The sequence below is a fragment of the Phaseolus vulgaris genome, chromosome 1, assembly GCF_000499845.2.
Source record: "Phaseolus vulgaris cultivar G19833 chromosome 1, P. vulgaris v2.0, whole genome shotgun sequence".
Classification (NCBI taxonomy): domain Eukaryota; kingdom Viridiplantae; phylum Streptophyta; class Magnoliopsida; order Fabales; family Fabaceae; genus Phaseolus; species Phaseolus vulgaris.
In genome coordinates, this window is record NC_023759.2 from 9,950,749 (window position 1) to 9,973,187 (window position 22,439).

Here is a 22,439-nt window from a genome sequence, read left to right on the forward strand (position 1 = left end):
GAAGAAACCTAATTCGCTAAGCAGATTAACATGCACTAAGCAAATTTCAATGGAAGAGGAGTGAAGATGAATAGAAAAGAGGAGGAAGAAAATGAAGCAAAATTTACTTTTCAAATACTAGAATGTATTAAGCTACTAGCTATTTAGGATTTTACTGTATCATATTCATCATAATGAGTAGCTAAATTTCTTTTTGTTGGGATTGAAAGACAACGCATTCATTTGCATTCCTTTTCTTGTATATGTCAATAAATTCATTCCTATTTGATTTGATTTTGTACTTAATGCTTGGTAAGCGAGGAATCACTATTATTTCCTTTAGAATGGGAATGATATTGGGAATAATTTCACTTTTAAAACTAAGTAAAATTAACCAAGGACTTTAACGTCTAAGGAGAGAGTTGTAATAGTTGGCTTTTATTACTCCACCATTAATGCAGAATCAAACTATTGTAACTCAAGGGATTCATTATGGTAGTTTGATTTCTAGATAACCATGATTATGGTATTAACTTTGTTTGACCTTAAGGAACAAAGGAATTGAAGTGTATTGCATTTATAATGATTGAGTGCATATGGGTTGCAAAGTCTATTCAATGCTAACATCTTTTCATATTTGAAGACCTTTATTTGTACACATGATTTTAGTTTTTATCCAACATTACCACTCAACTTATAAATTCTTTGGTTTCAATGTATGCATCTACTACATTGTCTTCTAGTCCCTGTGGATACAACAATCATTTATCAATTATACTACAATTGACTCGGTCCACTTGTCAAGAGGTAGATTAACCACCATCAAGTTTTTGGTGTTGTTGCTAGGGAATTACTAAGAAATTAGTAGTTTGAGCATTTCTTTTTTAAAGTAGTACATATAGTAACATAGCATATAGATTAGTAGAATAGTTATAGAAATTTTCTTTTCAGTTTTTGTTGCATTGACCTTTTCTAAGTTTTGTTGCACTAACATTTTCTAAGTTTATTACGAAGTGGACTTTAAGCCTAACTCAACCCCATAAAACCGGCTCATAATGTGGGATCTCCAACACACTACAAGAAAATCATGAAATAGAAACCAATTTCTAGAGACCAAAATAATTAGTTGCAATAGTAACTAAATTAGAGACCATTTTAAAAACTAAAAAAAAAAATTGGTTTCTAAATTAGTTTCTATTATTGTTAAATAGTTTCTAAATCGGTATCTAATTAGAAACTAAAGTTTTAACTACCAATTATTTAGTTTCTAAATTTGGTAGCAAAAGCCTTGGTTGCTAATTAGATACACATTTAGAAACTATTTAACAATAATAGAAACTAATTTAGAAACCAATTTTTTTTTTAGTTTTTAAAATGGTATCTAATTTAGTTACTATTGCAACTAATTATTTTGGTCTCTAAAAATTGGTTTCTATTTCATGATTTTCTTATAGTGGAAGTTAGAGGATGAATCGAGAAAACGAGTTCACACGTCGCAACCTAAAAATAATCAACCCAAAATACAAAGTAAAAGTATTCAAATAATAAGATTTGTTATAATATTTTATGTCAAGAAAGTTTTTTTTATAATATTTATTTTATGTATTTTTAGCTCTCATAATTATAAAATTTTATTTTAAACATTTTTATATAAAAAAAGATTTTATTTTATGTAAAAAAATTAAAATTAAATATATTTTTAATTCATTTGACACGTGAGAAAAATTGTTAACGTCGCTTGTTTATTAGAATCTATTTGATAACTATGCAAAATAAAAAAATAATTTCACTACAATTTAGTGAAGAACGAAATCCATTTCCGTAAAAAGATTTAGAGGTTAAAAATATAAACCCTTACAAATAATAACCTGTACCCAAATAATTATATAGTTATTCAATCTGATCTTAGTTTATATATCTCCAATTAAGAACACAAAAAGTAAAGTTTACACTTTTTACTGGTTACAAACTTGTCCCAACTCCACGATCAAACATTCGGAGCTAAATGTTTTAGCTCTAAATCTGTTGAGTTTCTTTCTTGTCCTGCAAACCATTGCACTGTTCGCTGAGAAATTGCCAACCAAACCCTTCTCATTCTCTCTTCCCTCTCCTTATTCCCACTTGATGCCTCACCTGGCTCCATTCTATTCTGCTCACATCTTTCTATGAACCTTGGAACATGAGCAATATCAGACATAGATCTCTTCTCAGCTGTATTCAATAATGTCAATGAACTTTCATCCGCATTGAAAATAGAGGAAAGGCTCGAATTTCCGCAAAAAAATTCATTAGAGGGAGAGAATCTTCCTGTTGAAACGTGATGAATCATCTCACTCTTCAATGATAACATGTCCGAAGAGTTGAGATCACTCCACCTGCTTCTTCTAACAACATCAGAGACAACAATTTTGTGATAGAACTTGTGCACGTGTGTCCCATTTGTACCAGAAACCTCTTGGTCAACGAGAAGCTTTTTTCTGCTGCTGCTGCTCAAATTCCAAAACCTGCTTCCGATGTTAAACCTTGATGATGATGATGACCCTTGATGCGAAGGTTCCCTGTGAACAAAGATTTCAAGGTTAGTGTCCTCGGTTAAATTTGAAGGAACTCTTAGGGACCTTGAACTGATTGAGTAGTTGAAGTTCTTGATGTCTAAGGGGTCAATATTATTCCTGCAAAGAGGGCATGTAGCGTGACTTTCAAACCACTTGTCAATGCAATTCATGTGGAAAGCATGTTTGCACTTTGGCAAGAGTCTAAGAATCTCTGTGTCCTCAAACTGTGACAAGCAAACTGTGCAATCCAGGCCTTGTTTGGACCCCTTAAGGGAAGAGAACATGAAAAATGGGAGTGCTTCAATCACTTTTTTGTCTATCCCTGAACTCCTTGATCTTGACTGAGTTAGTGCTTGAAAATTGGGTGAATGAAGGTTCCTTCTGTTGATAAGCTCAAGAGGGGTGGTTCTGCAGAACCTTATATAGACAAGTAAGATAAATGATATAGTGAACAATATTGAGAGGGCCACTATTACAACCATCTTGCTTGGACGAACTGGTTGAGGGAAATCTTGCATGGTATCTGTCTCACTGTATTGTGCTTGAACATTAGAAATGAAAGAAAGACCCATCATGATGAACACTGGTACATGGTTCTTGAAAGGCATGTTCCTGAAAATTGAGATCATGCCACCAGTGATGATGCTCCAATGCATATTTGGAAAATCATTTTTAGAGCTATAGCTATATCTGTATCTGATAAATGCAGACAATGAGAAAGTTTTCAATCTTGGCTTTTAATTAGTTTTACACTCCCCAACAAGGAAGGTTCATCTGTTTGTTGGTTTATGCAATGAACGCATCAACAATTAAATAAGAATATCTTGAAATCAGTGACGACAAAAGGGTACATCATCCTGCAACTGTGACTGGTGGAAAATATAGAAATTTATGTTTAAGAATTAAGTTAAAAATGGACGGATCCCAATATTAATTTCTCTTTTTCAAACTTATTATTTGTTTTTCAATATCTCTTGTTCTTTTTTCCATGCATAAAACCATTTTCTTCTATTTTTTTAAATGTATTTCTCTCTTTTTTTTTACACCAAGAAATAGAGTGTACATTGATAATCATCAAACTAAATATGTATTGTTAGGTAGATTTCTATATCACTCCCACTAATGCATCGTTTACTTTTCTTTTTGAAAGATCCATTTGCATGAGATTCAACTTTTTTTAGTTATCTACTCTATATTGGTCAAGTTGTAAGGTTTGACACCACTTAAAATATACCTTTGTGCCACGTCAAGCCAATTTTTTAGAGGGATGGTTCTTCATGTGTGGGGACGCCTCCACAAACAACCAAAAGGAAGTATAGAAACTTAATCTCAACTCTTTTTTGGTACAAAATTATATTCTCAACAACTATTATGGGTTTGATCATTTCTTGTGGTGTCCGTGAGATCCACCTTCCGAAGAAAAAAAAAATAAACTTTTTTATTACGAAAATTTTATATGTTAATTGATCAAAATCTTCTAATAAATTCTTACCAAATTGCAATATTGTGGTATGGATCGAATGTTCAATATCAGGCTCGACTCCCACGACCGGACCAACCGAATGGTACACGTGCAGGCCGACTGAGAGATTCGATTCATTAACGTTCAATCAAGGTCAGTAAAGTTAAATCATCATTAAGAATTAGATAATACGTCTCTAAGCACGATCTACCTCACCAATCCAGTCCAACAAGGTAAGTCCATTAAATAGCGCACATTCCAAGAAACACCCTTTGCTGATTTGAGCGTTGAAGAACCTTCTGCAGGTACTACCCCCATTCGGCATTCCCCTGGAGTTTTGAGTGATCAAGCAATTGAGACCCAAAAGAGTAGCACAAAGGCTGAAGGAATAGGTGGAAATGTAAATCAGTCGCCCGATAAGAAGGAAGAAGACGAAGCTTCTCAATAGTTATTTAGGTCTCATCTCCCTGATAGGAACACTTATATATACTGATTGTCACTCAACATAATTAAATTAAGAAAAGAACTTAGAAATTCAAAATTACATCCAAAATTAATATAGTTTTTTTTATGTTGTTATATTCAAAATTCTTTAAATTTCAAAACAATATAAATATATATCAATATTCACAAAAAGAAAAATAAAAGAGAAGTTAGAAGATAAAAATACACAAGATACGATTCACTCTCATAAGAATATTATATTCAGTTTTTAATAACCCTAATTAAGCTAATACACTATTTTTCAAGTTTTACCATAACTCTTAAATAAACAAGAAAAACATACAACACTGCATAATCTTGAATTCTACAATAGCTCCTAACCACTTGTGAAACCCTCTCTTGAACACACCTCACCTTGATTATTTTGATCAAAAATAAAAAATTCAGAAGAAATGAAGCAAGATCACCTGAAAAAAATTTAAAAACCAAGAATAAAAAATAAATAATGATTACTTTTAAAGCAAGAATAAAAAATAAATATGATTACCGACATATTTTATAAAAGATAATTTTGTTATAATATTTATATCTATTTTGTTGATAAATCTGTCAAAGATTAAACAAATATTAATATTAATAATGTTAGTAAATATAATATTAATAATTCTAATAATATTAATTAAAATGATTATTATTATAATATTAATAATATTAATATTAATAATACTAATAATATTATTAATAATAATGAAAATTTTGAGAATAATAATAAGGATAATAATAATTTTAATAATAATGATATTAATACTAACAGTAATATTACTAAAAATAATATTATTAACAATTTTATTATTAATAATAATACGAATAATAATATTACTAATAGTAATAATAATAATTTTAATCATAATAATATTGTTAATTATAGTAGTAATAATAATAATACTAATAATATTATTAAGAATATTAATAAATATTATTAGTAGTAGTGATTTTAATAATAATATTAATATTAATAACATAGTAAGAATAATAATAATAATGATTATTAAGATATCTTAGTCTAGTGGTTACAATGTTTTTAATGTACTTAGTGAACTTAGGTTTTTTTTTTATAAAAAGCTTTCATGTTAGACATCATTATGCTACTTGACATCTCAGTTAAGCTGACACCTTAAGTAACCACAATCATTTGTCATCACATGAAAAAAGTATTATTAAAAAAGAAAAAGAAAGAAAATACAAAAATATGGGGAGACTAGACCAAAACTCATTATGTTAACAAAAACGATACAAAGGTAGACTATACCTATTAATAAAGATTTCTAAGAACAAACTAGATGGAAGCCTATTATACCAATGAAATGATTCTCTATGAATAAATCCTAAATTAGCCAACTTATCATCACATGCATTCCCTTCACGAAAAATATGAGTAACCATAACCTGATTTTTCCACAGTAATTCAGACAAGTATTCCATCGATTACGAAGCATGCATGGAACATTTGTCCTAGCAGTAAACACAACACAAACCAAGGCAGAGTCACATTTCAGCCAGACATTAGTAAGTCCCAACTTTTGAGCTTCCTCCAAAGCATATATAACTCCATAAAATTCAGCAACCAAAGCAGTCTGAATGTCAAGAAATGCAGAGAAAATTCCAATAAACTCCCCCATACTCCCACGAAAAATACCTCCACAAGTGGCAAGACCTGGATAACCCCTAGCAATCTCATCAGTGTTAATTTTAACCCAACCAGGTGAAGAAAACTCTCATCTAACAGGAAGAGGACGAAGAACTTTACCAGTACGAGTATTAATACCAAAAAACTTAATCACATTGAAATCCATCATATTATTCTTCATTGAACCTAGGTTTAATTCCCTCTTACTTGTGAAATAATATACTACTACTATGACGATTGGGGTATTGTATTGACTACTATTATTGAAAAGTGAAAGTCTTGATATAATTGGGAATGTTATATTTTTTTAATAATATTATTTTAAAAATAATTTTATTTTTATTTATTAAAATTATTTATTATTGTTATTAATGTTGTTAGATTGTTAGAAGGAATCAAACCTAGATCCCACTAGTAAACATTACATTAGTAATTTTGCTACTGGATTACCTATTATGTTATCAAGTTGTGGTAAAAATTTGGGATCTTAGTTTGCTTTAGATAAATTTGCATAAATATAGGAATCAACACTTTCATATAATCAATCTTAGTGATTTCTTGTTGGTTTTATTCATCTACTTATAGCTATTGAAATTATTCTTTTGAAGGGCCAATCAATTTTTATTTTCCTTAATAATTTCTTGTCTGTCCATTTTTTTTGAATTCAGTTGAGTATGTCAAACAACAATTTAGCTATTTCAAATTAGCTTTTTTTTATTCTTGAACTTTTATAATTGAGTGTGGTGCATTAAAGCTTGAAGAGGCAAGCCAAATTTCTAGTTGGAATCTTGAAGATAAATTTAGATTGACAAGTGTTATCAAGAGAAAAAATACTCAAAAGGAAGTTGAATCACAAGCATTGAATTAAAAGTGAACCACGATGCAAGTAAAGAAGAAGTGTTTTAGTTCAAATTTTGGAAAATTGTTGTATTGTAAAGCTTGATTTGTGTCATGAAAGCTTTGAATTCTTGCTATATTTTGTGAATTTTTTTAAGTAGTTTACATGTTTGGTTAAATGCTTCCAATGAAATCTCATTAAGCATTGTAATAAAATCGAACTTAGTGCGGAAGTGTGTCAATTGGCTCCAATGTCAATTGCACTTTCACTTAGGATATGTCTAGTATATTCCTTCACTTGCATTACTCTGCTTTTCAATATTTTACTTACTTCATTTTATTACTTTGCTATTGTTTTGTAAGTCTCCATGGCATCTTTGGTCTATAAGTTATCATTTGCATTACACATACTTCACTACGATCGAAACTTGATTTGGAAGTTCTTTGAGGGAACATTTGTGATCAAGGCTATCTAAGGTAAACTTTTTCTAGGAAAGGCTTGGTTTTTAACTAGTCTTAGTGACTCATCTCACTTTTCTAGGAGTAAACCTGAAGACAGTCTTACATTTCAACCTTTGATAAACTTCTACTTAAAAAGGCTTTGTGAAATCTTTTATTAGTCTTGTTGAAATATAAAAATATTTGTGAAAATATTTTTGAAGTTTTAATTTCAACAATGAATAATCAATCATATAGTTCTAATGTGCATGGGAGTTTAAGGAGGGAAGATGAGGATGAGCTTAGGGAGGAAATACAAAACACAAAAAATGACATTTTAGATAGAAATAAGGAAAGGTCTAGGAGTAGGCATGGAGAGGATTCAAGTAAAAGAAGAAGTCATCATAACCAATTCTCTCATAGAGAAGATGAATATAATATTCATCACAACTTAGACTACTATCAACAACCTTCTGAACAACATAGACATATCAATAATTATAACCTTAGAGAAACCAAGGTTGACCTTACGCCTTTCTCTGGAAAAGAAAACATAGAAGATTATTTGAATAGGGAGATGAAGGTTGAGCAGATTTTTTACTGTCACCAGATAGATCAAGAAAGAAGAGTGTCCCTAGCTACTTTGAGTTTTCACGAACCAGCTATGTACTGGTGGATAACCTTAGTTAAATAACTTAGGTTTCATAATAACCCTAACAATAAAATACTAGAATGAACTTATGTTTGTCCGAAGAAAATATATGTGCCTTCATACTATGATAGGGAGTTGATGTATCTACTCCAAAATCTACAACAAAAATATATGTCAGTATAAGAATACACAAAAAAAAATGGAGTTGATAATGATAAGGGTTGACATTAAGGAAGAGCCTAGGATAACAATGGCTAGATTCCAGAGTGTTCTTAACTTAGAAATTATGGATATCGTTGAACTCTTGACATATAATGATTAAAATGATTTGGTTCAATTGTGTATTAGGGTAGAAGAACAAATTAAAAGAAAATCTTCTTCTAGAAAATACTACCTTAGTTCTTACTATTCCAAAAGAGATCCCAAGAGGGAGGGACATTCCTCCAAATCTAAAGAAGAAAGATCACGAGAAAAAGAGAGGGATAAAGATCATAATAAAGAAAATGAAAAATATAATTACAAGGACTCTCTTCTAAGGAGACTAGGACTAAGAATGTCAAGTATTTTAAGTGTCTTGAGAAAAGACATTACTCTTCTGAATGTTCTCAAAAGAGAAATATTGTTTCAAAATAATAGAACACTAGAAGCATGGATAACTCAACTTCTTCACCCAGTGAAGAAGAATTTGTAGTGTCTGAAGAAAAGATTCTCCCTTGTAAAGAGGATTTATATGAAAAAATTGCTTAAGAACCAACCATAAGAATTAGAGCAGTCACAATGAGAAAATCTATTTCTTACCAAATGCCAAGTCTTAAGAAATACATGTTCTTTAATTCTAGATAGTGGTTCCTATTGTAATTGTTGTAGTTTCAAGATGGTAAAGAAGTTAGCTTTGACCACTACACCCCATCCTAAATATTACAAACATGATTGGATTAGTATGAATGGAGACATACTAGTAAAAGAACAAATGAGTGTGTTAATTTCCATATGTAAATATGAAAAAAATGTTGTGTTTGATGTTGTCCCTATGGAGATATGATGAGAGACTTTGATAATATAACCATAGAACTATACATGAAGGTCACACTTTCTTTTACAAAGAATTTTTTTTTCTTATGTTCTATCACACATTAAGCAAGTAAGAGAGGATGAAATAAAGCTAAAAGAAAAAAATGAAAAGGAGAAAATAAAAAAATATATACATAAGGAGAACAGTTATAGTTCTAAAAAACAAATCAAGTTTGGCACAACAAACTATTAGAAAAAATAAAACCAATAATTTTCCCATATTTGTTAAACACATTTTTTTATTGTTCTAATGTTTGTTGTATTTTACAAATGGATTCATGAACTGGTAAGAGATAAGAACAACATAAAAATAAAGGTGACAACCCTGGAGCATAACGAAGATCTGAAGACATATCATTTCTAAGAAGGGTCTGATGGAGGTCCATCCAGCCAATACTATGTCAGACTAAGAGAAATGCAGAAGAGGAAACAAAAATATAAAAATACCATTACTCTTGACCAAATCTCTTCCAATTTTGTTGCATATTCTCCATCAATTCATCATCCTAACCCACAAACAAGCATGGAGTAAAGGAGAACTCTATCAATGCCCAAGCTAGGGTTTATACCATAGATGACTCTCCCTTCTCCCAAGGTTAAGTTATTTGACCTAATATAAGTTTGGCTCAATACAAGGTCCAAAATGAAATTCCATGCTTCTTAACCCAAAATACCAGACTCAATATAATTCCTAAACTATTATGTATAATTATTTATAAGGCTAAAAAGAAGGAAGACTCTTCAAATATCACTACATATAAAATTGGTTTAATCGACAGTCAAAATTTGTCGATAATTACTAATATTATTAATTATTAATATTATAATAATATTCTTAATATTAATAATATTAGTAATATTAATAATTATTAATATTAATAATAATAATAATATAATTAATAATAATATTATTATTATTATTTAATCTTATTAACATTATTATGTAATATTATTTTAATTATTATTAATATTATTATTATTTTAATTATTATTAATATTAATATTGTTTTAATTATTATTAATATTAATATTATTTTAATTATTATTAATATTAATATTATTTTTAATTATTATTAATATTTATATTATTTTAATTATTATTATTACTACTAATTCGTCGGTAATAAAAAAATTACCGACAAACACAAATCTGTCAGTCATTTTTTGTCACAAAATCAATAATTTATTGCAGTATATGGGTGTTCTCCTCCAATAAGATTTCATCTTCTTCAATATTCTTAGTTCATGATAAGTAGTTAGATGGATTTTATTATACAATCCTTCTCGAGAAGGATCTGTCCTCAAATTCGAGTGATGCTTAGGGATTGTCACCTTTATTTATTTATTTATATCCTCCAAGATCAAAGATCCATCTAAAAAAACAACAAGCAGAGTTTTTTTAATAATTTTCTTTATTTGAAGACAAAAGTATTTATAGAAAAGAAAAAAAAATAAGGTCCTATATCTTTGTAAAAATCTTGATGAATAAATTTAAGGGCCTTTATTTTAAAATTATATTTTTCTTCAATTTGTTGTGTCCATTGTTTTGTGTTAGAAAACAACAAAATAAAGTGTGTTTTTTTTTAAATTGAGAAGATTAGTTAAAATCATGGTTTAAAAGAGAAGAAGAATCTAAAGTATTGCAATTTCCCTTTAATGATTCTTTCTCAACTATATGTATAAGGGATATCATAAGAGTTTCTTCTTCTTTTAGGTACCGTTTGCTTCTAGGGGTGGTACTGTTTAAGACGACGGAAGTCACAGTACCACCCCGTTTGCTTCCAGTTATGTGTGCGGGTGAGGGAGAGACTGCAGGGAAAGTGTAGGGGATCTTGCATCTTCTCCAAAATGAAGAGAAAGGGGAGATTGCATAGCAAGTGCCACATCAGATGTATAAAATTGCTTTTCTACCCTTCTTTTCTCTTTTCTCCTACATGCCACATAAATCAAAGGGTCTCCATTTTATTCAGGTCTTTTAATTTTTTATTTATTTATTTTAATGTTATAGTAATTTAAAAAGGCAGAAAAAGTTTAGAGAAAAAATTTAAATTTCTAATAATAAATGTATATAGTTATTAGTTTTTAAAAATTAAATTGTTTTAAAAAAAATATCTTTTTATTTCTAAATAATATTTTTACAGAATGGAAATAAAAATTTATAATGTTTAGTTAATTTTTTTTTAGATTTTACATAAATTATTAATGTTATCATTAAAAACATTAAAAAAATGTTGTAGTCATTTTTTATAACATTTAATTATTTATAAGAAAAAAAATTATTTATTTAAACTGAATATTTTTACAACTGGAAATAGAAATTTGTAATGTGTAGGGTTTTTATAAATTAATATTATAAATTACAAAATCAAAATAAATGTTTTAGTAAGTTAAGAAAGCAGAAAAAGTTTAGATAAGAAATTTCAGCTTATAGTAATAAATGTAGATAATTATTATGTTTTAAAATGAATATGTTTGCATAATGAAATTAAAAATAATATGTTTACAGAATGGAATTAAAAATTTGTAGGGTTTTTTTATATCAGACATAAATTGTTAATGTTATAATTAAAAACTTTATAAAAAATTGTTGTATTAATTAAAAAAACCAGTCAAACTTTTGAGAAGAAATCTGATTTTTTAATAATAAATGTAGAAAGTAATTATTTTTTAAAAATTAATTGTTTATAAAAAATAGAAATTTTTATTTAAAAAATTTATTTTGACGGAATGGAATTCAAAATTTATAATGTTTAGGATTTTAATTTTTTTAGACTTAACATAATTTATTAATGTTAAAATTAAAAAAATTATAAAAAAATATTGTAATAATTTGCATAATTTCAAATTAACATGTATTTATCTCCCTCTACATCAAATGTAATGACTTTATATATTTTTGCAACTAATTAATGTTCATGACATCTTTTCTTAAATTATATTAATGTTATTATTAATAGTAATCAAAATCATAATTAATAACAATTATATATTTATATAACATAAAATTTATTAAATAATCATTAATAATATTAAAATTATCTACAAACAAAATTTAACATTAATATTTTATTTTCCTATTTATTTATATACAAGGGTAAATTTGTAATCTTACAATTTACACTATTCAAAATATATTAAAATACTCTCACAACTATCACATCATTCACAATTTCCAATAAACTTTCTTTACACATCCACTCTAACATATCTCAATCCAAACACCCTCAACTTTCTCCACACTTTCTTCACACTTCCACTCCCCCACACCCTCAACTTTCCACTCACCCACAACCTCTAATCCAAACAAAGCCTTATGGATTATTCTAAAAGTTCTTATTTTTTTTCTTCTTCTCCTTTAAAATCAACTATTTACAAAATTTTTCTAAAGAGGAGTTTATGTCAATGTCTGGTTTAACTCCACATAAAGAATTTTCTTTTCTTTCCTTTTTTTATTCTTTATTTCTTTTCTTCTCTCTTTTCTTCCTCTTCTTCCCTTCTCCTCTTTTGTTTCTCTTCTTTCTTTCTACTAAGAGTTTGTAATTTTTATATATTTTTTTTCTCTTTTTATAAATTCATTTTTTCCATCTAAATTTTTTCTTCCTTTTTCTATAAGCTCTTTTATATCTTCAACAGGCTTTTTATTGTTATCATATGAAGGTGGAACAAATTTTCTTCTCATACACACCCTTAACTCATTCCAATTCAATATTTCTAATTTTCTTCCAATTGTAACATCATCATATATTTGTTTCCACCAACATGGAATATTCTTGAAAACTTAAATTAGTCATGGATAATCTTCTATATTCATGTACTTTGTGTCATTCAAAAAATTTCTTAACCTTTCTCTCCCATTCTAAATATGCCTAAAAAATTTTATTTCCATATAAAGAAAGGATGTCTACTATAGGCTTTGTAGAATGAGGATGATTTCTATACTTGTAATGATATTTAGGGGTTAAATAATAAGAACTAGTATAGCAACGATTAATACACACCCCTTCTTTTATTTGGGAATGAAGATTCTTATGATGCTCTCTTTTCTTATTTGATCCCTTGTTATGTCTGCTCCTAAAATTACCTTGTTGAGGCATGTATGTTCAGAAAACTTGGTGGTGGGTTTAGTTAAATCAATTTCATTTCAATCAAATCCCTAATCTTTTACTCGACAAGCGGATCGAGTCAAATGTAGTACAACTAAGGATTATTGTATCTAGGGGGAATTAATGATATCAAAGTATAATTATCTTTTAAGATGAGTAATATTCATAAATAACCACTATAAATAATAATAATAACAACAACAACAACAATAATAATAATAATAATAATAAATATTTAGATCGAAGGGTGAAGTGTTAGGCAAATCAACAAAGCAAGGAAGTAACAACATAGGACATGTGTTGGAATGAAATAACTTTGTGAATTTACTTGTTATTTTTATTTATAAATGTGATGTTTTGTTCAAAATCTTTGTTCTTATTTTGTCCAAACCAAGTCGATTCTTAGTGCAAGGTTATCTAGAATAATAAGTCACTGTTATGATTTACCTCTGCATTAGGATGACATAGTTCACCATAGTCTCAGCTCCATGCTCTGCGACCGTTGAATCCTATAGTTGACTGAATAGGGTTCAAAAAGACGAAATTTCCTTCCATACCCAATTGATGACTATTTTACGGCAAGTGTACCATGTCAGAAATAATAAAATTTTCCCTAAGGACGAATATCAAACCCACAAGGAATAATTGAATTCTCAAGTATAATATTCACTAAATAGAAAGCAATAAGTAAAAGTTGGTTGGATGGTTGTTGTGCATGAGATTGCAAGAATGTAAATAAAGTAAAGTAAAGAGTTGTTTTATTCAATTAGGAAAATTGGGCTTGGGGTTCATCTTTCTCACTCTTTTTTATTTTGAAAAGCATGTAATATTCTATCTTTGATTGATATTGATGTCCATATAAAATTCATTTATATTGATTCCTCACATATAAAATTATTAAGATAGTCTCTTATATATCGATTCCTCACATATTTATAAAAGCTCCTTATTGTTACGAATAGATGTTGATAACAATTAACATTTCAAATCTATTTCTTGCATTCAAATATGTTAAACATTATCATTTAGGTTAGATGCTTAGAAGTACTTTTCAGTCAAATCTAAGGATCAAAATCATGATAAAACAAATGTTAAGAATAAAATGACAATACCAATCATCAATCAAGAACAAAATATTATGTTTAAATATCATCTCAATACATAAGAGTTGAACAAATTACTCCCAATCCCAAAGGGTAGAATTAACCACTCATGTTGGCAATTACAAGCATGGAAAGCAAGAAAAGAATATGCAAGATGTTTTTCCTTGACAACTACCTTCTCTAAGGTTTTTTTATCACCTTCTATTCTTCCAATGATGTGTAGGGTTATGCCTCACGCCTCATATTTAACCTATTTGGGCTTGGGTTAAGTGACTTCTAACCTAGGCGAGCTATGGCTTGCTTGGGTGAGTTGGACGAGAAAAAGCCCAACTTCTCTGGAGTGATCTCGCTTGGGTGAGATTAGGCTTGCTTAGGTGAGTTCCTTTGGAGTGACCAGCTTAAATGAGTTTTTGGGTGAGTTTTAAGCGTTTCAACCTTTCCTTTTCATCTTGTCTATTCTCCTTTAGGCCTTTCATCTCCATTTTCCCCTAAAATCCTGAAATTAACACAAATTTGGGAATAAATCATTCTTATTCATATTATAATCATAAAATATGTAAAAAGGTTTAAATTCATAAATTAGGGGTTAAATTATAGTTATTTTATCAATAAATATCCACAAGGACCTGTATCTTAATATGAAATATTACTGAAATATGACACTTATTACCAATAAATGTGAATATAAAAGAGAAACATGCATCTATAAACAAGAAAAAATCCAAAATATTATGTAGACATTCAATCCCAACAAAATAGATTTAGAAACTTATGATAATACCTTACAATAATAGTTCAAGATGAAAAGTTGAACATAACAAACACGGATCCTTGAGTGTTGTTACTAGCTTGGCTTCAAGTTTCCTTCTCTAGAGATTGGTCTTCACTTCTTCTGAGGTTTTGGCCTTGTAGCCTGATTGATTTTGAAGTTCTAGACTCTCTGAGTCTAATATGACAGAATCTCCATATATAAACTTCTTTCAAGATCTCACTTGATTCTTTTAATCACCGTGTTTCCCTATCTATTGATATTTCTCTATACCTATTGATACCTCTTGGTGCCTCTAGATGCTTTAAGCATTGCCCCAATGTCCCTATTTATAGATTTTCGAAATAGGATTCATAGGGATTCAAGGTGATTCGTGATTCGCTAGTGGATTGGCTTTCTTCATCCTTAAGCATTCTTTTTTGCTTCAATCTTCAATCCTTGGGCATCTTGAGATTCCAGAGTTATTTATAATTGTTATTCATAAATATTATACGCAAATCATCCCCAAATCATGTATAACTTCATCTTAAAAGATAATTATACTTTGATATCATTAATTCCCTATGGATATGACAACTCTCGATTGTACTACAGTTGACTTGGTCTGCTTGTTAAGTAAAAGATTTGGAATTTGATAAACTGAAATTGATTTAACTAAACCCGCCAGCACATGCATGTACTAAGCAAACATGGTTTTTAGTTCATCCATTGATATTTCTTCTTTTTTGCATATAAGATTCCCATGCACACTAGATTTATGGGAATGATCCCTCATTGTTGAATGAAAAACTAAAGATTTTTACAAAGGTTTAATTCAACAAAGAGTGATAAAAAATTTCACAAAAGGTTTTCAAGGTTGGAAATTTCTCAAAAGGTCAGAAAGTCAATGTTTCTCTGAGTTCATTCCTAGAAAAGAGAGTTGAGTCACCAGAATCACTTAAGAACCAAGTCTTTCCTAACTAAAGTTCCCTCAGATAGTTTTTCACTAGTTTTCTTTTAAAGATACTTCAAAACAAATTTTCATTAATTGTGTGTGTGCGATAAAAAGTCCTAGAAGATCAAAGGAAGATCAACTAATGGATTTGATAGAGTCGTTCTAAGTGCCATGGAGACTTAAAAGCAATAACAAAAGAACAATAGAATAAAATTGCAATTAAAACTTCCAAAGTTTCAAATTGCGTGTGGATCTATTTTCTATAACATGGGTATGATATACAAGTTTTGAGAAAGTTGAGAGTAAATCTTTTGTATATTTCACTATAAACATGTTAGATAATCAAAACCTAATATTATTTATTGTCATTAAAATAAAAGGAAGACTTGTGTTTAATCATAAGTGAATAATCTATTCCTTAATAGCTCCGTGACAATTGGCAACTATTTGTTGCCATCAAAATAAAAAGAAGGGCTGTGTTCATGAGTGAATAATATATACCTTAATAGACCATTCCGACAATTAGAAACTATTTTAAAATAGATGGAGACTATCTTGTTTACGAGGAAGTGCCCATTGATATTGATATGATTGAAATTCACCCAAAGATCAACTTGTTACCTTTTATGAAAGATATATGTTTTCCCAATCAATTTCCGAAGTGAAAATGTGGATCCATACAAAGTTAGAGACCAAATTAAAATCACGATCATGGTTTGAAATAAAGATAACGTTAAAACTGATGTGAGAGTAAAACTTGATACATTCTAAGTTTCTCCTAAAGAGTATTCTATATTTGAAAGTTACTATTCTTATCTTTGATTTTATATAACTTAGAGATGATTAAGTACTCACTCCTCTGTATCATCTTTCATAGCTCTCAAAAGTAGTAATACTTTTTCCTTTATATGAACATCCTGAATATGCAAAGATTGACAAATAGATATAAAATTTGAAGCCTACTTCATTTATTTTTATGTCTAGGATAAGTGATATAGTTTACACGCAAACATTTTCTTCATAATTATTACAGTCAAAAGTTAAAATTATATTTAAAAATTATGATTCTTTATGTAAAATGATAACATGTTTAAAATAAACACGAAATTTATTCACTTTTTTGCATTTATAAGTATCTTTTATCGTATAATTTATATTTTTAACGAGTATATATGTATAAAATAATATTATTACTATTATTATCGCTAACTGAAATTTAAATATACTGAATGAAGGTTTTTTTTCATTACATAGTTATTAAGTCAAATTGAAATATTATATCTCAAGTCACAACAAAGTCAAAGTCAATTCTTGTATAGTGAGTTTAAATAGGTTCTATATTTTTTTCAAAAAAAAGAAGGTGGAGAGATTGCTAAAAAGTAGTAAAAGCTAAATAATCAAAAATTCTCTTCCAATATCCTTATACGTTTAAATTTTAATGTTAAAGGGCACATTTTCCCATAGATTATTTCTTTTGACATATTTCTATTATTGATTATAGTTTATTGAGTATTATAAAATAAAATAAATTTAAATAACATGTAAGAATCATAAATTTTTATAACTTTTAATAAAAAAGAACATGTTTGAAGTTTTATTAAAGTTTATTCAATAAGGCAAGAGAAGTTTGTTTTGTTTCGAAATGTGAAATTGGAAATTCTGGTGGCTTTCTTGGTGTCGTGACTAATGGGTGTTGTGTCAAAATATGACAACTTCTGCCGTTTTCCCTTTGAAAGTTGTGGATATAAATTCAGTCACGTTCTTATGGTTTCCAACTTTGAGAACTCAACCTGTGAATGAAAGAGCGTTGAAGGAACGACCAACATCAGTGTCTGTGTCACGTAAGGTTCCAAGCCAATATTTAACTCTTTGTTTAACTTTTTATCAGTATTAATTTAATCAACTCTTCACGCAGCCCCCCCACCTTGGAGTTTGCTAAGCTGCATGCAAAAGATTGAGTCAAAAAGAACAAATCTTGCAACCTTAGTTCATTTATTGATATCAAGTAAGCATCGGATTCTTCTTTCTTGTTCGTATATCCAAAGAGGTGATCAAATTTTTCACTGTGTTCCTGCAAAGTGATTTCTCATTATTTTTTCTTTTGATCTTTTTTTCTACTTAATTTCATATCTTGGGAAATATAAAAATAACTGGTTAAAGTAAGCTGTAGTTTGGAATTTGACTTGTTGGTTGAATTGGGATTTGCGTGTTATATAGGTGGTGTCATTGAAATTATCTTTTCTTGTTTGCATGTTGCTGTAAACTAGTAGTTTGGTGTCTGGTAAGAGGTACGATAACATCTTGGTGGGTTTTGTGTTAGGAAGGTACTGCATTTGTTGTTTTTTTTTCTGATCTTTTTGGCTCTTGCTTGCTTCAAAATTAGGAAATTAGTTGGTTTCTTTGCGCCACGCTGGTTGTTGATCTGTTAGCAATTACCTTCCTTTTTCTATTTTCTGTTTTTCTTAGGCCATCTGTATCTTAGTGTAAACTGGGGAAAAAGTATATTCATTGTTGTTTGGACATTGATAAATCTGTTTCTGGAAGTGAATTCTACTCTAGTCTTTAATTTGGTTACCCTTTTTGCTTTTGTCAATTTTTCTATGGTTCTCTGTATTTACGTTGCATTTGTTTGAGGTGTACAGAACAAAAAATTGCATATTTTTCGTTTAACAGTGACATTATTATATTTTTGGTATTACCTGCAGAGGTGCTATGAACATTCTCTTCAACGGAAATAGTTGAAGAATTTCAGCTAAATGGGTCAAGAATTTTTATCCTTGCTTCAACTGGAAACAAAGAGATTGTTGTGGCTTATTGGCATTACCTTTGCGGTCATCTTAACTTTTCAGTACCTTGAGTTTCCATATGGAACTGTTCTAGTCTCTCTATTCTCTGCTGACAAGATACCAACACCAGGAAGTAGTACTTTCAAGTCTTCAGATGTGCCCTCTAAATCCAAATTGGTTAGCAATGTGACAGTTTTCAATCCAGCAAACTTCACTGTTGATCATGTCTTTGAGATTGCCAATAAAACTTTGATCTTTGGGGAAAATGAGACCATTCCAAGAACTAGTTTTGTCTTGGAACCAGAACGCACATCAAACATATCTTTAGGATTTGGTGGCTCTAACCAAAGTTCCACGGTGGAAAGTATTATGAGACCAGACAGAAAATCTGAAACACAGCAGGCAGAAGATCCTGGACCTTGCAGTTTTAACAAAACTATCGGCTTGAGTTTCTCTGCAAACCGTTTCCAAGAACACAACGTTTCATCATCTGAACAAAAATCTGAAACTCCATATGCTTCTTCAACTAATGTGAGCACAGATATTACAACTGCAGTGTTATCAAATGATTCCACCGTATCTTTATTTCAGAAAGACAACATAACTAACTCCATGAAGGAAGAGAGTGTTAGTTCATCACTAAAGGATGCTAAGGTCAGTGTGCCTACTGAGAATAAAGATTATCATACACCAATTCCAGAAGTTACAATAGTATTTGAAATGAACAAGTTATTACTTCAAAGCCACGCTTCGTATCGTTCTATGGTATGTGAGTAAATTGTGAAATTTAAGCTTTTATTATAATGATTAGAAATGTTTTCCTTTTTTATATGACAGTGCTTTTTATGTTTTTAATTTTATTTTAGAGACCAAGGTGGTTTGAAGCTGTTGATGAAGAGCTACTGCACACAAGATCAGAGATTGAAAATGCACCAATTGTAAAGAAGGATCCAAATTTTTATGGTCCAATTTATCATAATGTTTCCATGTTCAAGAGGTATTATTTGGTTAATCCCCTCCTCAGTAAAAGCATGTTTTAGAATCATTCTCTAGAAGTGAAATTGCTTCTTCCAATATATGAATATTTATTGACAAAGTGAACTACAACTGTTACTGACAGATTATTTCAGAAAACATGTATCTTCACATTCAGATGAAACAAGTGCAGTCTGTTTTGCAGTTAAAACATTTCCTCATATGTATCATTGTTTTGGTTACCTCAAACAAAATCTAGCACACTAAATCAACATTTCTACATTTATTGACTCCCAATGATGTCCTTGTTTTCCACCAGGAGTATTATGTTTGGCAGATTTGTTCATTTAGCTAAATGTAAAAATATTGGGCTAAGGAGGTTTTACATTTGCATGGAAAATTATCTAATGCTACTACATGTTCTTCATAGGAGAAGAGATTAAGGGTGATTCTGTAAAAGAAGTGTCCAACGGTGTGGCAGAATGCTTGATATTTATTAAATATTTCACCTTTTAAATAGTCTTGCGACTGTAAAATTTTCAGGAGCTATGAATTAATGGAAGAGACTCTAAAAGTGTATGTATACACGGAAGGAGCTAAGCCAATACTGCACTCACCATTTCTCACAGGACTGTATGCTTCTGAGGGATGGTTTATGAAGCAAATGGAAGCCAATGACAGATTTGTAACTAAAGACCCAAAGAAGGCCCACTTGTTTTACTTACCATTCAGTTCTCGAATGCTAGAGGAAGCATTGTATGTGCAGGGTTCTCATAATCATAAGAACCTTGTTCAATATCTGCATAACTATGTAGAAATGATTTCAGGGAAATATACTTTCTGGAACAGAACAGGAGGTGCTGATCATTTTCTCGTTGGTTGCCATGACTGGGTATGCTTTTTCAGATTCAACTCCTTTCTGTGTTAAAATGTTGGAATCACTAACTACATGTCATTTAACATACCATGATACATTTTCAAAATATTATTATTCTTTAAGCTGCACAAAAAGGAAGCAAAAACTGTTTTTATCATAAAAGTTTGTATTTCAAATAATATCTTACTTCTAAGTTTGAACAAATCGCTGTCTCTTTGTATGTGTAGTATACACAAAAGCTTGGATATTTCCTACCACATTAGTGTCATCTGAGGATTATCTTATGATACGAAATACTTCTGAACTATGCAGGCCCCTGGAGAAACTAAGGTTGATATGGCTAAATGCATAAGGGCCCTTTGTAATGCTGATGTAAAAGAAGGATTTGTTTTTGGGAAGGATGCATCTCTTCCTGAAACGTATGTTCGGAATGCTCAAATCCCCACTAAGGATTTTGGCGGTAATTCAGCTTCAAAGAGGACAACGCTGGCATTTTTTGCAGGGAGCATGCATGGATATGTGAGGCCAATATTGTTGCAGCACTGGGAAAACAAAGACCCTGACATGAAAATCTTTGGGAGATTGCCAAAGTCAAAGGGCAACAAGAACTACATTCAGTACATGAAGACCAGCAAGTACTGCATTTGTGCCAAAGGCTATGAAGTGAACAGTCCAAGAGTAGTGGAAGCCATTTTCTACGAATGTGTTCCAGTTATAATATCTGACAATTTTGTGCCACCCTTTTTTGAGGTTTTGAATTGGGAATCCTTTGCAGTCATTGTTTTGGAGAAGGATATTCCTAATTTGAAGAATATACTCCTTTCTATCCCGGAAAAGGAGTATCTTCGATTGCAGATGAGGGTAAAAAAGGTGCAGCACCATTTCCTTTGGCACAAGAACCCCGTCAGGTATGACATATTTCATATGATACTTCATTCTATTTGGTACAACAGAATCTTCTCCGCACCAACTAGGTAACTGGAAGAAAGAATACGAGTACTGGATTTCTAGATTTTTCTTTTCTTTTTCTTGGTTGCTATAAGTTCAGCAATTTTTGTCATCAACTCAAAAATTTTGATGTGTACCAGCTCTGAAGGATTGTTCATAAATAAACAAAAATGTATATTTTTCCAGTGCTTATTCAAATTTTACAATTGTCTTCCTCTCAATCCATTTGCATGGCTATCTTGTACTCTTTACCCATGAATGTTTACAAGATGTGAAGTGTTTGGGTGTGCATCTTTTAATTGGGCATTCATTTTCAAAAAGTACACTTTTTTTAAGGTTAAGTGTAATATCATTCGCTGTACCAACAATGTAGAAACATTTGGTATAATAATAATGGATTCAAAAGTATTACATAAAAAGTTGCAAACACATAGTACATATTTAAGAGAGCACAGAAGACAGAACCAATATTAATAATTAATAATGATATACAATAGAGACTTTCTTTTTCACTCTGTGAAAACTTTATATGCAATTCTATCTTAACATTACAATTTTAATTGTCTTACATATATAACACTAAAATAATAGTGGGTATAGATTTACCTATTCACAAAAAGTAACTACAAACATATTTTATCTATTTCACAGTCAAATTACGTTTCTTCTCTTTCATGGAAATTTAACACTAAAATAATAGTGGATATAAAATACCTATTGAAAGAAAGTAAGTACAAATATTTTATCTATTTCACAACAAAATACGGACTAATTGTAAGTTAATTGATAACTGATGATTAAAAATATAAATTAATGATA

The 22,439-nt window shown here is 29.8% G+C and overlaps 2 protein-coding genes across 2 annotated transcripts; one reads left to right on the plus strand and one right to left on the minus strand.

The window, feature by feature from the left end:
* Positions 1 to 1,837: 1,837 nt before the first annotated feature.
* LOC137813535 (putative RING-H2 finger protein ATL12) lies at positions 1,838 to 3,303 on the minus strand. Its single transcript, XM_068615857.1, has one exon. The coding sequence runs from the start codon at positions 3,188 to 3,190 to the stop codon at positions 1,967 to 1,969; it is 1,224 nt and encodes a 407-aa protein (XP_068471958.1). The 5' UTR covers positions 3,191 to 3,303; the 3' UTR covers positions 1,838 to 1,966.
* A 14,430-nt stretch (positions 3,304 to 17,733) lies between these two features.
* Positions 17,734 to 21,841, plus strand: LOC137813536 (probable glycosyltransferase At3g07620). Its single transcript, XM_068615858.1, has 6 exons — positions 17,734 to 17,875; positions 17,950 to 18,039; positions 18,740 to 19,585; positions 19,687 to 19,817; positions 20,339 to 20,687; positions 20,985 to 21,841. Exons 3-6 carry the CDS (start codon positions 18,791 to 18,793, stop codon positions 21,648 to 21,650), a joined length of 1,941 nt encoding a protein of 646 aa, XP_068471959.1. The 5' UTR covers positions 17,734 to 17,875; positions 17,950 to 18,039; positions 18,740 to 18,790; the 3' UTR covers positions 21,651 to 21,841.
* The last annotated feature ends 598 nt before the right edge of the window (positions 21,842 to 22,439 follow it).